Here is a 17,498-nt window from a genome sequence, read left to right as displayed (position 1 = left end):
TTCCTAAGATTTGTTTATTTTTATGGATTTTCTATCATCATGTACAACCACCAAAAATACATATAAATACTATAAATAAAGAACTCAAAGATGACAGTATTAATTCAAATAATATAATTTTCATATTGATTACATAAATACACGAAAACGATAAAGTACTTTTTTACAGGTATGTAGTCTTGTTATATTTTTTTCTCTGTTTTACTCTTTATTATCTTTACTATTTAAAATATGTACAATATCTTAATTTAAAAACAATGCAAAGTTAGGCGGAACATCTTTGCCACTTAGCTTACCACATAGTAAGGCCCCTTTATTTTTTTCTTTTCTCATATATTGCTCTATCTAATACTACTTACGATTGTGTTTATTTTAATTATACATTATATACATACATTGTTGAATAAAAACACATCAACTGATACGCACCACGCATACAATAGGTACGATATTTCTTTTGTTTCTCAAAGAACGTTTTGCAACCTATTGTACTTATCAACATATTTTCCCATATGTAAGGGTACGTTTATGAACATACAATTATTTCTGTTGTGTCCACAGCCCGAATTTTAAAAGCCTACTTTGGTCATTGAAGAGCATAGTACGTTGGAAATAGTATCAATATTTTATTCTTATTTTCTTCATTTTTACCAATTCAATCTTTATTTTCGTGAAATGTTCAATTTTATTTAAATTTATCTTCATAGATGTACAAATTCATAGTCTCTGAAATATGCACCCACGTATCATATCTCTGATCCATATTTATCTAGTTCTTTATTATAATAATTTTATCAGTCTCGATTTAAAATTTAATTCAAAACATACTTGCCAACGTGCTATGTAAACCTAAAAAGTTGTATGAATTATAAATTTAAAAAAATATGTGAATAAAATCAATGTAAGTTACAAAATAATAACGTTAGGTTATTCTTAGAATGTCAAATTTAGATAAATTACTTACAGAGAGCAACTAAGATATAAAGAAAAATTGATTTGGCCGGAAATATTGTTCTCCGTGTGAGAAATAAGATTTTCCAAGACTTAAATTATTAACGCATTTTAATGTGCCCTTTAATTTAGCACCAACAACAAATATTTCTTAACATTCGTATCAAAATCTATCACTTTTATAGCATAAATTAAACTTTTTGTTAATTTTAAAATAGTATTTGTGCAATGGTATGATAATTACATTGAAAAATGCGTTTAATTATTTTGATACTTAGAGCGATAGTACTGCCACTTTTCTCTCTTCTTTGCAGATTTACACTTATGAGGAAAAAAGTCTCGAGATAATTTACAATTTACAAAATAATAAAATATATCAATATTTTATACATATTTTCACTTTTTTGTGTGTATCTCTGTGACATAGAAAACGACTACAATAAATTGTTTGTACAAACTTATAGTATATATATAATCTTTACGAAACTCTGCAAATGAAATTCTGTGTGATTTTTAGTTACCCGAAAATATTTAGATAATAAACAATGAGTTTTTGTGGTATCATTTAATACCCACATTGAACAATTAAATTTTTGCTCTCTTCGATTTAATCGCAATTAATTAGTTCGTTTGTGATTCAACCTACTTCACTCTCTCGTTTAGGAGAGTCTCATGCTTTTATCATTATCTCTGATTCTATTGTTCACTATATAATTCGATAACCAAATTGTACAAACCTAACACCTTTCTGTGCTCCATCAAATAGTTTACACGCTTCGAACATACAAACTATCGAGTTTTTGGATATTATTAAAGAATTGCTTGTGACGTTGAAGGTGGTGGATTACTCGGCAAAGCAGGCACAGGCCCATCAGTCCACTGTATAAGATTATGTTCGCCCATCTGTGTACTTTGAAAGTGATCTTTCAAGAGTGTTTGCGAAAACGTGCAATGCATTTGATATGCTTCGCTTTCGCGATTCGGATCTCCACAAATTCTATACAAATCTATCGACAAAGATGAGTCATTTAAAGGTGAACCTTCTGTTGTTTAAATACATCCAAATTTCCATATACCTTTAAGTATGGCCGTAGCCCATAATTGTACATGAACATCAGGTATTTTAGAAGCTAATTGCATCGCAGGAGTAACCATGTTCATGGACTCTCTACTATTTCCTAAAGAAAGAAATATGTGTCCAAGAAGTACAAGACTACATGACGTGAGTCTGTTTAAATCTTCAGAATTGGCCATTTTTAGAGTTTCCCGGAGGTATCTCCTATAAATATATTTATATGTTTAGGTACATTTGATGGCTTTTTGAAAGATATTAAGTATAATAATAGTTATCGATTCGTACTTTGCTTCGTTGTATCTCGCTCCAAAAAACGCTTGAAGACCTTGAACATAATATGCTGCTGCCCTTAAAGAGTGCGAATGAGATGGTAAAGACTCGGGATTTATTCGTTCTAATAAAGCACCTAAATCAGCATCCCTCTTTGTCCTAAGATATACTATTGCCAAATTCAAATTCGCGAAAGTCCACAATTCCCTTTCTTGCGATGTCTGTAAAAGACATTATTTTACACAATACTACTAAAAAGTCACATTTAGTAATATTTAATTTGTTTATTATCCTACTCTTAAAGCAGCAGTAAATTGTGCTTCCGCAGCTTCCATACAATTCATAGACATTGCATATAGTCCCAATAAAGCATGCAATTGTGGCTTATGACCTTGAAGTAACCTTGGCTGCCTTCTACAAAGCTGACAAGCTTGAGAAATTTCTGCAAGAGCTACACTTTTATTTCCCATTACTAGTCTGCACATTACTATATGCTCCAACAACATTAGTTGAAAAACAGAAAGTATAGGTTTGTTGTCAACAACTGCAAAATACAATATGAATGTTAATTTAACTAGGAAGTCATAATAACATTACTAAAATGATAAGTTGTTGCATTCACTTTTGAGCTTTTCAATTTGAGTCAATGCTTTATCTGTATATTTCTGAGCTTTGTCCATATAACCAGCTTGCATTGAATGCATAACTGTTACTAAATACACCAAAACATATAAATGGTCCTTTGGCATCCATATAAACATATCTCCAATATTAGAACCCGTAACTATTTCATCTGGTGGCCAGCTAGGAGACATTATAGTTTGTATACTTTGTTGGAGTTGCTTTAAACAAGGTTTCACACTCTTAACCTGTCAAGAAAAATTTAAAATAAATAAATAGTTAGCATACATTTATTAAATACAAAATATTATTCATTGCTTACTTGTCCTGCCATTAAATAATGACAAACTTGAAGTACTAAAAAATATACTTTTAAATACTCTTTTTGATGTGGACTACCCTGCCAATTTTCAACATGGTGTCCAGCTGAATTTAAAAGTGGATGAACCTCAGTAAACTTTTTGTCTATTAATAAAAGCATACATCGGCTCAATAAGAATAGAACTCTCGTATAACTTGCATTGCTGATATGAGAATAATCAACACCTACTGCAAGTAGACTACTAGCTGCGACAAAATCTTTTTCTGATGCATGTATTTGCTAAATCACACAAAAATATCATTAAACAAGAACATCATTATTGACATTAATTAAAACAGTCTCTAACTTACTGCAAGTTGAAAAATAAGTCTGCAATGCCAATACACATTGTGTTGAGAAAGTTCTATAGCCTTCCGTAATATAGGTTTACTTAGATTTGATTGGTGCTGTTGCTCATATAGTTCTGCAACCACACTTGCTGCTTCAAATTTAACGTCATCAAAAGTGTTTATATTCTGGCTCAATCGCCACTAAAAAATGTCAATATTACATATCAATTAACAAATATCAATTATCCAAATATTAAATTATCGATTATTCAAAAATTAAACCATTGCTTAAGTACATACAGATTAACATATCAATTGATTTTTAATCACTCATAATCTTATACATGTATTACCGACTGTACCAAAATAAAAAGAAAGGTTAGAATCAAGATAAACAGATGTATCGAAATTTCCACGTAGTAGACGATAAAAATAAAATACAATATTAGAAGAAAAGGTTGAACGTAATTAATTAAAGTACAAATAATAGTACAACTTACCGCTTGTTCTAAATGAGACCGCGCCAAATCGATGTTTTTGGTATGCGTAAGAAGGATGTTACCAAGTTGAAGATGGGTGCGTGCTTCAACTCTTGGAGGCGGTTTAAAATTGAAAACCGCTTGTAAACACTGTATGCATGACTTGATATTCGGTGGACTCGAGGTTCGAAAGTTTTCTGCTAGTCCTAACAACGACAGATACCAAGCGTCCTGTGAAGACGCCATTTTGACATTTCACGGGTAAAATCTCCAACCGTGATAAGACACGGTCACTGGATTCGCACACGGGATTCAATTACACTTGGAACAAAACTGGAATCACCGTTCTGAGAAGAGAAGTTACGATCACGATTCGATTTACAATTTTCGCGGTGTCCCGTCAGATTCGTTTCCCCTGGAAACCGCTTATTGCGTAATGTTTACATACATATGTAACAGGACATTTTCTATTATTATTGCTTCACATTTTTTATACACGTACTAAGAATCATCGTTTCCAGGCACAGATAATTGATATTTCGATAACAAGAATAGTCTAGATAGACATCGACATTATTCATTTTAATAATTTCTATGTACAACGGTAGTGAACTATATATCATTACTTCGTTAGCTTTGGATACTTTGGAATATAACTAAATAGGGTTTTATTTTATTTAATAGGGAATATTGGTTTTCTAACCTCTGGGTGGTGGCGTTCAAATGATAACTAGATCGCGATTTCTTGAGCACGGTTGTACCCACGATCATATAAACAGGACTTGATACTTTTTACAGAAAACCGAAAATTGAGTCGTGAAAAATCAACATGGAAGACAACAAAATTTTCGCTTTTGCAAAATAGACAAAGATGGGTAAATTGTCTTAGTCTCTGTCTGAGATATTCATAGCATGTCACACATGTGCGAAACGAGACTTTTCTTACATTTCATATTGATTTTTAACGATTCAATTTTAGAATGCTTTCTTCTATGTGGCATATTGAGTGTCGAGACCTGTTTACATGATCGTGGCCTTGATGCTCGTATACCGAAAATCGCATAGAAGAAATTGTGCTAAAATTGGGCGTGAAATTTCAAAATTCTTAAACTCTTCCACCTGAGAAAAATGTTTTCTATTACGTAATAGTCCCCTCGTAACCAAACAATTTTTGTTTCAAATGTTTCTTTGTATCTCAAAAATTGAAAGAGTTATTTAAATGATTCGTTTTTGGTGATACACCTTGTATAATATAAACAAAAGATGAGTTAGGTTTGGGTTAGGTTAGGTCATTTTATCCAGCCGGCAACCAATACTAACGAATACGCTGCCACGAACTTACAATTATAGACAGAATTCACTGTAGTGGTATCAACAATTTTTTGTAAATATCTCGGAAACTAGGGTCGAGCACCGGTTACATGTGTAATAGAAAAAAATTGTTCAAAATCATGCCTCCGATAACATGTTCAAAAACCATCGAAATCGATAGTGAGAATAAACTTCTAAATAATTACCATTTAACCTAGTACGTGATTAATTTCCTATGCGTAACATGTTAAAAAATCATTTGCTGTTTATTATTCGAAAAGTCTTCACTCTAGGTGTTACAGGGAACAAGAGGTAACTCGCTTTTACCATTCTCAAAGTGTTGACATAGTAGTAGGATTTAAATATCAGCAAGAGATAATATGTGTAGATTTATTAAGATAACGCATATTTGAAGCTCTGTATCTGTTCCTATAACAATGTTTTACAGTTCATTGCTCGCTATGTTTCGATGTATCTCACTCAGTTTTGATGCATTCCGTTCGGTTTCTTCGTCGTACGTTACCTACGCAATTTAAGTAAATGGATGTGCCCGTTGCACAATAAGGGAAAGAGTTGGGTTAGGTTTAGATGACCCCAAAACGTGGGTACGAAAAAACATTGCATCATTGCATGTCGATGTCATATTTATTCTTTTTCTCGTCTGTGATCAGAGCTTGATGTTTTCATAATGAAAAAATGCATAAATAATTAATGAAATATTAGCTTTTGGAAGTTTGTCCCGATATAGTATCATCGATATATCGATACATATAAATATGTAAATGAATAAACTGAAAATGCATATCCGTTTTTTATTCATTTAAATAAAATTAAATATATTCAATAGTTTTCTTCTAACGTTAGTGTTAGTATTGGATAAAATGTTTATCAAAAAATACGAAGTAATAGTAAGTATAATATGAAATGTAATGAATTCTGACAAACAAATTTGCTAAATAAATTAATCTTTGAAGAGATTGAGACACATTTCGAAAGGAAATTGTTAGGTGATATTGTGTTTGCTTCAATTAACTTCATTTCAATTATATATGCATGTAATAAAATTATTATATGTAAATAAACAAATAATCAAATTAATATACATGCGTGCACATATTTGAGCATGCAATCCCAAACTCTGATTTATCTTTAATGCTTTACTCTATTTTTATTCTGATTATTATATAACTATCACTTAATTATTTTGTTTACATCTTTATGTAACAAACAGAATGTTTATTAACAATATTGCCTTTATTAATATGAAAATTTATTTTACTTATTATTATTATTATCATCCTATTCTTTCTTTAGTAAGTTTTTTTAAACAATAGTTGTTTTCTTTATGTATAAGTTTCCTATCACTTTTAGCAGATCTATTTAAAAAGTTAAAACTATGGAAGGTCATTCATATGTATCATGTATCAAGATTAATGGAATTCCTATTTTACCACCAATGGTATGCACTATATTATATAGGCATTATATTATATATAATTACCATTTAAGATTAATTTTGTGATAAAATATATCTTTTTTAGATAACTGAAGATATTAAACAGGAAATATCCAATTATAAGAAAAGTGCAATAAATATAGAAAAAAAGTTGAATGTTTTACACATTGCTAAAGAATGTAATAATAGTGATATTTATATAGGAAAAGTTACAAAAGAATCAAGGGATATAAAATTTAAAAAAAGAGTTCATGGTTCAAGAGAGAATTTAATTTCTTCTGAATACAAAAATATTAATTATAATGAAACTAATACTGTGGATAGAAACAATGTTCCAATAGAAATTTTTGAAAGCTCTAATGACAATTTAGAAAAAACATTACAGTCTAGTAAAAATTTAAACATGGAATGTAAGTCTGAAAATCAGGTAAATTTGGCTCCTGGTACTGTTTCAAAATCAAAATCAATAACTGCTAACGTTGATAGAGATCGCTGCTTAAATGAAACAGCTTCAATAGAATCTACTAGTACAGAAACAATATCAGATATTTGGAAACCACAAGTGCCTAAAACATTAAATATTATTCCATTAACACTGAATAACACTACATGTAACGGAGATAGAGATTGTCAAGAAAGTAATTTTGATAATTTAGGAGATACTCCTAAATTAGTACGTCAAGGTTCCTATGTGTTAGACACTCCAAGTCCAATATTATTAGCACACATGCAAATGGAACTTGCTACTTCAGCTTGTGCTCCATGTTCAGAATATGTTCCAACATCTTACGGGAATACGAACCAACAAAAAGAATGGAATGTTACACAAGCTAAAATTGAATGGGAGTACGAACCTGAAAATAAAGAATCTGTTCCTATAAGAAACTCTAATCGTAAAACTAATCGTAAAATGTGCAAGTCCGTTTCTTTACAAACGCAACCGGAATCTTCTTTTGTAATGTGTCCATCGACAAAGTCTGCGGATTGTATTCAAACGATGTTAGCTAAAGAGTGTATTAATAGAAGTGATATACAAATTAATCATAATGAAAAGTATATTGTAGATAATAACAATGAAAAGATAGAAAGATTACAAACATGGAACAAGTATAATAGCTCTTGCACTTTTAATCCAGTATGTAAACTTGGTGGTTCCTTGGAAGATCTAAATGAGCACAATAGCATTTATGCAACTAATAATTTGATGGCAAAATTTTCAAAAAATACAGATATAGATAATCCAATCCCTAAATTGAAATCTACTATTGCATCTGATAAACTTCTAACAGTTTACAAAAAGGTACAAGAGATGCATAAGAATCAGATGGCTGAATTAGTGTTTCGTCAACACAGAGAACAAACATTACTACAAAAGGAATTTGAAAAACAACAGTTACTTTTATTGACTGAGATTAAAAAATCCTTTCCAAAAATTTCAGTTTCTTTGCTCTCTGAAAATATCTTGTCTCCTGCTTTTAATGATGAAAACAATATGCAAAATGTTAGAACATTAAAAAATAATCTAGAACAAAAGAATGAAGTAGAATATTCACAAGATAATAAGACGAACATAACTTCCTGTCCATTGAATTATATTTATCCTGAAGTAAATTATGATAATGCTCCTTGTTCTACTAGATATTCATATACAGCTCAATCATCAGAAACAGAACCCTCAGTCAACATTAATAATTCTCTGACAAGAACAAATGGAAGAAATACAGAGATGCAATCAAATGATGTAAATTACAAAAAAAGATTATTAGAGGAGGGTGAAACAAGTAAACGTTCAAACGTTAGTCGAGAATTATTTCCTTTAGATAGCAAAACTACTCATGTACCAGTCCTTGAGAGGACAATATATGAAACTAAACATGCAAGTATTTATATTCTGTATTTAGATTTCCATTTAACTAGTAGTTCAAATTACAAAGTTATTTTCATGCTACAGATTAAAGCAGTAAATGTAATAAACGCATATGCAAGAGGGTATTTAGTACGTAGAATGATGCGAACCGAACGTGTGATCGCTTTAAAAAACACATACAAAGAAGCTTTACATTGCATGCTTAAACTTCATGTTGATGCACCTCTCAATCGTTCAGAATTTAACTTTTTACATCGGCTTCAATTACAGGTAATATTGTTAAATATTATAATAAAAAAATGTCACTCAATGCAGTTTGTTTTTTTATAATATTAAGAAGTTTACTAAAGTCTTGTTTCCTTTTTATCATATCGTCTATAAATTTAAGAAGTAAAATTTTCTTTTCACTTGTATCAATTTGATAGTAATTAGTTGACAGTAAGATAAAATAAAACAAATAATTTCTACTTATATTATTTTAATAATAATCTACTTAAAGTGTTTTAAAATCCATTATTTTATTACTGTTGATAAGTAAAACAATTGTTATTTAAAATATGAAAATTCTTAAGGAAAGGATATTTATCAGAATTTTATGATTTCTAAAAGTGTGACGCAGCTTCTATGAATATAGTGGAGTTATTTGCCCAAAATCCCCAGAAAAGAACGCAAGTAATAGCGCAAGATCGTGAAATTAAAAAATCCCGTATAGAACGTCCATCATCTGCAAGATCATACTCGTTTGCAACTCAACGGACTTTAGCCAGGAAAAAACTGAAGGAGTATGACTCTGCATAGTAAAATTTACTTTGTTTTTTTACAAAAATTTCTATGAATTCTTCAAATGTAGAATGTTATGTTATTGAAACAAAATAAATTATGTCATTATTTGCTATTAGATGCTTGTATTAAATGAATTTAATACCATAAATTTATCAATGAACATAATTAGTATGTAGTATGAAATGTATATTTAGTATTGCAGAAGTATGCTTTTTATTCTCAATATTTAGATTCTCAATATTTAATTTTTTCTATAGCAAATAGAATTTCTAAAATAATCGTATATCCAGTATATAGTTTCCATTTTTATATTAGCATAACATACTGCTGTTTAAACCAACAGCTATAATTACATATATATAAATTCCCATATATTTGTTGTTTATTTTTTTCCTGGTAGGATGGAAGAATATCAACCAACTTCGTTTGTTCGTTCATGTTTGTCTAGATCTAGATGTCAAACTTGGACTTCAGATATTAAGGAAAGACTTATCTCTTCAAACATATTATGTAAGTTATTTCCTTTTATTATAATGTCAGGTCATAATATTTGTTACTGCAATTAATTTACAAATTATATTAATACATATACATATGTATATATTATTATTTAACTCATTTACTACATGATACATAAGTCATCAATATCAGTGTATTATCGATAATTATATAACTTGCAGATGAGAGTATTAAAAGAAGTACCAGCGCTGGGACTGTACGAAAACCTTGGCGGTAAATTGATATAATGGTGCCTTCTATTATTTAATTTAATATGTGTACATTGTGTTAAAATATGTAAACAAACCCACTTTGTGCCTGAATTTTTTAATAAATTCGTTTCATACAAAATTTATTTTCATGTTTACAGGAATCATTTATACAATAAATAAATTTGGTCATGTACACAATTTGTTTTTGGTTTTCAACATAAAATTGAACTTTATATCAATAAACAAAGAAAACAAAAATTTGTGTGGCAAATGAATAATAAAAGCATATACATATATGTAACAATATTTTATAGCAAATTCGATTTATCCAACCACTGGTGCGCGCGCATATGCATACGCACACGCAGGCGCGTGCGCACACGTATACGCTTTACAACGGAACGAATACAGAGTAGTGTGCAGTAATCAGGAGAATATTTTGGCTTATTTTGCAATACATTTTAGGTTGAAAATTAAATCATAGCAATTTATTTTCGGAATAATTATGCTTGCAATAATTGTGATTGAGTTTTAACGAGAGAATCATGTGCGACAATGTGAATAACAATCCATTTGCTGGGTTGTTTTCAACTATCAACGATGCCGTGTCATTCTCCTCTCAAAGTCAGGCAATTATCAACGAAAGTAATAGAGTTAGTTATGTTGAGCAACTTGAAGATAAAAATGTTGACAATATTACGGAAATCAAAAATTTGCAAGGTTCCAAAGATTCTAGAATCGATAATCAGGTTAACCGCCTTCTTGGCGATATACTTGGAATAACATTATACGAAATAGGAGCAAATGAACACCAAAACCGAAGATTAGTTCTCGTTAATGTTGATTCGATCGAGCGAGCAGTTTTTGACCGATTAATGTTACCTGATCTTGAATCTAAATTAGTACCTATAGACAATTCTCAACAAATTCTTAACGATCCTCATACAACAGAAAAACAAGTAATACCTTATTTGTTTGAGAGTTATTGTCGATTGCAACTGTATCAAAACAAACCAGAATTATCTGATGTCCTTTGTAAAATAAATCAGACTATATTACAAAATGCAAGTATTGTGCTACAAGAGCCAGAATTGTTTGAAGAACAAGAGGTATATCAATGTACATTTAAATAATTAATGAGATTTATATTTTGCAAAGTTAAATATAATAAGTTTAAAGGACTTTCATTTATTTTTCTTGTTTTTTACAGATTTATAACCAGTTTATTGCGTTATGTATGGATGAAACTGGGCCCAAATCAGAATTTATATTATTTGTCAATGGTATTGTGTCCGAGATACAAAATGATAATGGAGACAATGATATGGATGCAATAACTGTGTCTTTTAATCCTATTCTTGATATAATTTACAAAGAAGCAGCACAAAGTAATCTTGTCCTTTTTCGTCAATATTGGTTTACTATATTAAATCTTTTTTCCTCGATAGAACCCTTAGCTAAATTAGTAATTGATCATAGTACTCCTAAAAGCAATCAAGGCCGAGCATATGCAGATACATTATTAGGTGCACTTTTTAGCTTGAGCTGTTTACCAAAAACAATAGATGAGCCCTTTTATTTTTTCGAGAAGCCATTGCAACAGGCAAGTAAACTGTATAAAAAAGAACAAAAGGAATTAAATTATGCATAGAATAATATTTATATATATTTTCTATCATGTAGACTTCAGTTGAAGGAAATATTTGGACAGCCTTAGATGCATTAAACGAATCATTGCAAAAGGTTTTTCATTTACTGTTAAAGTGTTCGACAGAAGTTCGTCATTTAACTTTACAATGGATAGGCAATTGTCTTCATTCAAATGCAAATAGGGGAAAAATTTGGAATACCCAGAATGATGTGAGCTTCGACTCACTGTTATGTGTTTCTGACGGTTTTATGTTAAATTTAGGAAATGTGCTATTGCGTCTTTGTCAACCATTTTGCATTAAACAAAATGATTCTAAAGTGCCTAAAATTGATCCAACATATTGTGCTGCAGATGTAAGTCAATTTACAAAAAATGATACAACTAAAATTAATTGTCAAATTTTTAACAATGTACTATTCTATAACAATTAACTATCTAGGTTAATGATCAGGATGAATGTATAAATTCAAATATACATTTAAAAGGAATGTCCTCAGAAACTTGTTTGATACCAATGTCAGAAGGTGGTGCCAGACCAGTTGCAAAAACATTTGGTTTTACTACTGAATGCTTTTTCTTAACTCATAGAGCATTAGATCTTGGATACAGAGTAGTGTTAGACAAACTTTTAAGGTTTGACTTTTAAATCTTTCTTCTCAATTTAATTAAGACTTATAATAAAAGAATATTGGTAATTAAGAGAATTATGTGTTGAATTTTAGAGCAAACCAGGATTTGGTAAGAATACAGAGAATATATCAGGATGCACAGAATGGTGGTAGATCGGAAGTATTTGATATAATAACTCAACGCATGGAAGGAGAAATGACCAAGTATATATTTATGATCCATAGGAATAAAAAAAAGATTTTTCTCTCCTTTTTTACCATAAAAATTTATATTGCATAACTTATATACAATTTATATATCAAATTTTAGGTATTTATCTTTAAGAGCAAGTCTTTTAGTACCAGAGATGTTAAAACTCTTAGCAAAATTTCATGCAACAACAGCATTTTGGTTAGTACAAGTATATTTAAATGATATAAAGATTGGAGAAAATGAAGAAAATTACATTCCAAAGGAATGTAAAGAGGTGAAGTTCCCTTTACCAGAAACTGTTCCAGATACTTTGAGGTATCTTCTAAATATTGTACTTTGTTTCAACTATATATATTAATAATTACAACTAATATTTAACAACACCATTATTTTTACATAGATGCATTCCTGAATTTGTGGTAGAAAATACTATTAGATTTTTGTATTTATTACGACGCATAAATCCAAATGTTTTTGAAGAACAAGGTCCATCCTTTCTAACGCCTATATTAACAGAGGTGAGTTAACAACAATATGTTAAAAACAGCAAAAATACATACGATTTATTAAAATAATCGAGTATGTGATATCAGATCATAGTATTAATGGAGTCTCAACAACGTTTATATAATCCTCATCTACGTGCACGTCTAGCAGAAGGCTTAGAGGCACTTTTACCTACAAATGATGAAACTATGAGCCCTGTAACACCAAACTTAGGGACATTCCATAGAGAACAATTATTTATCACACATCCATATAGACAATATGTATGTACCCTGCTTGAAATTCATAAAATGAAATATTTTTTTTTATCATAAAACTTTATTTTATTATGTATTATTTATTATGTATTTAGATTGTTCCGAATTTACTTAAAGTATTCGTGAGTATTGAAATGACTGGACAAAGTGTACAATTTGAACAAAAGTTTAATTATCGGCGACCAATGTATGTTGTTATGGAGTACTTGTGGAAATTACCAGAACATCGTAATAATTTCATGTAAGCAAAGGACAAAGATAATATATCTTCATAGTCGTTTATTAAATTTATTATTATTTATATTTTATAGTAACTCTATAATTTATATTATACGGTGTTGTATGATAATGATTTTATGTACAGTTCTTTAGCAGAAGAAGCAGAAGCCAATATGGAAGCAGCTCAGCCTCCATTATTTTTGCGTTTTATAAATCTTTTAATGAATGATGCAGTTTTCTTACTAGATGAAGCACTTTCAAGTATGGCTCAATTGAAACAATTGATTCAAGCAAGGTATTCAATTTGGTTATTACTTATTAATTTAATCAGCAATATGTAATTTTACTTTGCTAACTTGTATAAATCTTATATTTACTAAATAAGATTAATGAAAAATAATTTCAATCAAAAGGGAAAGTGGAGAATGGAACAAACTCCCACAACATGAACGTGATCAACAAGCCCATTATCTCTTACATCTTGGAATGATTGCACGATTTGACAATATATTAGGTAGAAAAACTATATACACATTAAAAATGTTAACTACAGAAATAAAATCCATCTTTTGTCATCCAACCATGGTGGATCGTATTGCCTCGATGCTTAATTATTTGTTGCTTCAGCTAGTTGGTCCAAATAAAAAAAATTTAAAGGTAACAAATATAATTGAATTATTAGATGTTCCTGTTTAAACTGTAGAATGCTGGAATTAACCATTTTAATTTTAGGTTAATGGACAGAAAGAGTATGCGTTCCATCCAGCAAATTTAGTATTAAATATATGCGAAATTTATATAAATCTTAGTCAGAGTGAATCTTTTACGCTTGCTGTTTCACAAGATGGTCGTTCATACAGTCCAGAACTGTTCAAACTGGCTGATAACGTTCTTGGTACTTATATTTATGCAAAATTTAATTACTATCAGATGCATAAAATATACCATGATTCGTATATTCTATATTCTTCTAATTTTTATAAATGATTGAAAATGCTGACTAAAGACAATAAAATTTCAGTTCGTATCGGTGGTGTGGGTATATTAGGCGATTTAGATCAATTTGCAAAAAATGTCGAGACAGCCGCAAGTCATAAGAAGGAGGAAGACGAAATTTTAATCGATGCTCCTGATGAATTTCTAGATCCAATTATGTCTACTTTAATGACAGATCCTGTTGTTCTTCCATCATCAAGGATAACTATAGATCGGCAAACCATTGCAAGGTTAGTATTTCTTTGTCATTGCTATTATTCAGGCCGTTTGTTATAATAAAATATTTATTTGATTATTTTTATCGTTAATGTTGTTTAGGCACTTATTAAGCGATCAGACCGACCCGTTCAATAGATCTCCTCTTACTATGGATATGGTAAAATCAAATGTTGAACTTCAACATAGAGTACAAGAATGGATACAACAGAAGAAGCAAGAAAAGACGAGAAATTACCATTGATTACCAAAGAATGAAACATAGTCAGTAAAGTTAAGCAAGTCAATATTAAAGTATAATTTTCACGTTTAATATTTTCTGAATTTTTTAAAAAAGAATTTAATTTTCAGATTTATTAAATATAATCAATGGTAAGTCCGATGTTTTGCGGTATTTGATTTAAATTTTGTTGTTTCATAACTTACAGAGAGGTATATATTTTTCTATATAAATCCTCATAGATATGTACAGATACTAAGTGTGTACTGTAATTATTGTCATTCTATAAAATTTTTAACACTGTACTTTGTGCAAAGAATTGTCTTGTAATGGTATATATATAACAATGTAAGCATAGAGCTGAACGTTGTTGTTATTGTATAATACGTGTAAAAACTATTCGTTATAAAGTTTTCTTTTCGACTCGAACAAAATAAATGTTATTGATGAGTTTAGAATAAAATTAATTTCTACCATCCGAGTAAACTATATATAATAATTTCAAATTTTGTAGATAAACGTGGTGAAAGTTAACTTTTGAGTAAGGGAAATATTATTAAAAAAACTGATAAAACTCTGATCCTTTAGTCATTGATTATTGTTAAAATTGTTCAAATATCGCAATATTTATAAGAAATATCGTATTGTTTACGTTTACAAAATATTGACAAGTTCATTAAAATCAGTAATATACCATAATGATTGCTGTTTTACGCTCTCTCTGATTACATTCCCTCCATATCCTGTATAATAAAAGTGATATTAAATATTAAGTAAAGTAAATTAAGAATTAAGGTAATGAAAAGGTATACCTATAAATAGGTCTACTACTGAAATAGTTTCTAAATCTGTTGCTCCATCACCAATATGAACAACGGTTGTAAATCCTTTTTCATTTTTGAGTTGCTCTATTATTTTTGCTTTCCCACCATTTATTGCAGTAGGTTGATCTTCATCAAATCCTGCATATTCTCCTACAAGTGATTTCATAAAACATTTGGATATATTATATTAAATTAATCTTATATCAATATGAACAAACCTGTATAATAGAATTTAAGTCTGTTTGCAAAAACATTTTCTAATGGAATATCAAGACATGTGGCAATTGGTGCAATTAAAGAACGAAATCCACCGGATATCAAAAATACTTGCTTTTTACGAATTTGTAGAGCTGTTATCAGTGTTCTGAAATTTTTATAAGCAATTGTAAAATCACCTATGTATCTAGTTTCATTGTTTCTCGTCGACTTAAAAATTATTTCTTACTTAATTCCAGGTGAAAGTTTTAATGGACGTGAGGTCAGAAGTTGCTTTATTTGCATAAAGCTTGGTTTTATAATATTCAACCTCTCAACCAAAGACTGTCGATATGTCAGATCTCCTTGCATAGCCCGATTTGTTCTAAAATCATTTTCGGATGTTATATATATACAAATAAGCAATTAAATACATACATAGATCATCTTTCCGTTAGAGCGATCACCCGCAAGTAATGTAAATAATAATGATAAAAAAAAATTATATTTTTTAACAAAAAAGATTAAAGTAAGAGAAAACTTACAACGCAATAACATCGTTTTCTTTTCCACAAAACTTTGCAAGTTCATCAATTCCTTCCTCTTGTATCACAGTCGAATCGACATCGAAGGTAATGGCATCGGCGTTCCTCCATATAGATCTTAATTCATTTGGATTAGCCATTTATCTCGTTCAATTCAACAAATGGTACGCCTAACTGACGAATCTTTTATCGTTACTGCGTACAAAACTGGGGTAATAATCATACTCGTTTAGTTTACATACATTGGTCGACCTGCTTTAATCACTGATAAAAAATGTCTTTTACGAAATTCGTTATAATATTCCCCAATTACATAAAATCATTATATGAATTAAGAAATATACTATAGCTCCGAAATTTCCAATATTCCAGCTTTATTAAAATTATGAGTGTTTTTTAAGGTTAAAACATTATTGATACGTTATGCAATTAGAAAATATACTCAAGAAGAAAGAGGAACGTTACGGATGAGAAGGTGAATTTTAAAGAAACTATTGTATTGTTGTGTATAGATATAACCCATTTGAAATTGAAGAAAAATTAATCAAATATACGAAATAAAACGCTTAGTATCGATAAATTGAAATATTTAATAGAACGTGTACGCTGCAATGCTAATGTGTACGCCTGCACAGGCCACAGGCCACAGGCCACGGATCAAGTATAGAATAGATCTGCTATCTTACGTTTCTTACTGTCACATGTACTGAAATACCGATTGTTGAAAATGAAAAACTTTGTTATATTAAGTATTTAAGATTTAGAGCGGCACGGTCATACACGACCGTACAGAGTGTAGAGTATTGTAAAGCGATTGAAAGGTAGAAATTATCACAAACGAGCTAGGGATGTCAAAAGAAACCAGTGAAAGT

At 29.9% G+C, this 17,498-nt stretch overlaps 4 protein-coding genes across 10 annotated transcripts; 2 read left to right on the top strand and 2 right to left on the bottom strand.

Moving 5' to 3' along the window:
- Positions 1–91: 91 nt before the first annotated feature.
- Positions 92–4,782, bottom strand: Mau2 (Mau2 sister chromatid cohesion factor). Of its 3 annotated transcripts, none has more exons than XR_011801056.1 (9): positions 4,069–4,782; positions 3,590–3,769; positions 3,240–3,518; positions 2,919–3,165; positions 2,593–2,840; positions 2,312–2,517; positions 2,028–2,230; positions 965–1,958; positions 92–849 (listed from the first exon to the last, which is right to left on the bottom strand). XR_011801056.1 is itself a non-coding variant. In XM_072012915.1 (8 exons), the coding sequence occupies exons 1-8, from the start codon at positions 4,291–4,293 to the stop codon at positions 1,762–1,764; spliced, it is 1,785 nt and encodes a 594-aa protein (XP_071869016.1). In that variant the 5' UTR covers positions 4,294–4,782; the 3' UTR covers positions 92–1,761. The 3 variants fall into 3 exon arrangements, 1 of the variants encoding a protein (XP_071869016.1); XR_011801057.1 differs by having other exon boundaries at positions 1,689–1,958; XM_072012915.1 differs by having other exon boundaries at positions 92–1,958.
- Positions 4,783–5,312: 530 nt separating this feature from the next.
- On the top strand, positions 5,313–10,313 carry LOC139992232 (uncharacterized). 3 transcript variants are annotated; one of them, XM_072012889.1, is made up of 7 exons: positions 5,314–5,670; positions 6,730–6,817; positions 6,900–8,690; positions 8,766–8,951; positions 9,291–9,463; positions 9,865–9,974; positions 10,145–10,313. In XM_072012889.1, the coding sequence occupies exons 2-7, from the start codon at positions 6,755–6,757 to the stop codon at positions 10,198–10,200; spliced, it is 2,379 nt and encodes a 792-aa protein (XP_071868990.1). In that variant the 5' UTR covers positions 5,314–5,670; positions 6,730–6,754; the 3' UTR covers positions 10,201–10,313. The 3 variants fall into 3 exon arrangements, 2 of the variants coding, with proteins under 2 accessions (XP_071868990.1, XP_071869001.1); XR_011801051.1 differs by lacking the exon at positions 9,291–9,463 and having other exon boundaries at positions 5,313–5,670; XM_072012900.1 differs by lacking the exon at positions 10,145–10,313 and having other exon boundaries at positions 9,291–9,478.
- A 239-nt stretch (positions 10,314–10,552) lies between these two features.
- Ube4a (Ubiquitination factor E4A) lies at positions 10,553–15,538 on the top strand. Of its 3 annotated transcripts, none has more exons than XM_072012728.1 (15): positions 10,553–11,283; positions 11,385–11,777; positions 11,858–12,178; positions 12,265–12,458; positions 12,548–12,658; positions 12,765–12,962; positions 13,048–13,165; positions 13,241–13,417; positions 13,507–13,652; positions 13,776–13,925; positions 14,044–14,287; positions 14,363–14,525; positions 14,652–14,856; positions 14,945–15,106; positions 15,194–15,538. In XM_072012728.1, exons 1-14 carry the CDS (start codon positions 10,720–10,722, stop codon positions 15,084–15,086), a joined length of 3,126 nt encoding a protein of 1,041 aa, XP_071868829.1. In that variant the 5' UTR covers positions 10,553–10,719; the 3' UTR covers positions 15,087–15,106; positions 15,194–15,538. The 3 variants fall into 3 exon arrangements, with proteins under 3 accessions (XP_071868829.1, XP_071868811.1, XP_071868820.1); XM_072012710.1 differs by having other exon boundaries at positions 14,945–15,115; XM_072012719.1 differs by having other exon boundaries at positions 14,945–15,124.
- A 93-nt stretch (positions 15,539–15,631) lies between these two features.
- Aay (phosphoserine phosphatase) lies at positions 15,632–17,013 on the bottom strand. The gene is made up of 5 exons (XM_072013039.1): positions 16,627–17,013; positions 16,332–16,466; positions 16,105–16,250; positions 15,875–16,036; positions 15,632–15,805 (listed from the first exon to the last, which is right to left on the bottom strand). The coding sequence occupies exons 1-5, from the start codon at positions 16,764–16,766 to the stop codon at positions 15,717–15,719; spliced, it is 672 nt and encodes a 223-aa protein (XP_071869140.1). The 5' UTR covers positions 16,767–17,013; the 3' UTR covers positions 15,632–15,716.
- Positions 17,014–17,498: the final 485 nt, after the last annotated feature.

This window comes from Bombus fervidus, chromosome 2 (assembly GCF_041682495.2).
Source record: "Bombus fervidus isolate BK054 chromosome 2, iyBomFerv1, whole genome shotgun sequence".
NCBI classification, from domain to species: domain Eukaryota; kingdom Metazoa; phylum Arthropoda; class Insecta; order Hymenoptera; family Apidae; genus Bombus; species Bombus fervidus.
The sequence above is the reverse complement of the archived record's forward strand: the minus strand, read 5'-3'. Positions and strand labels throughout refer to the sequence as shown.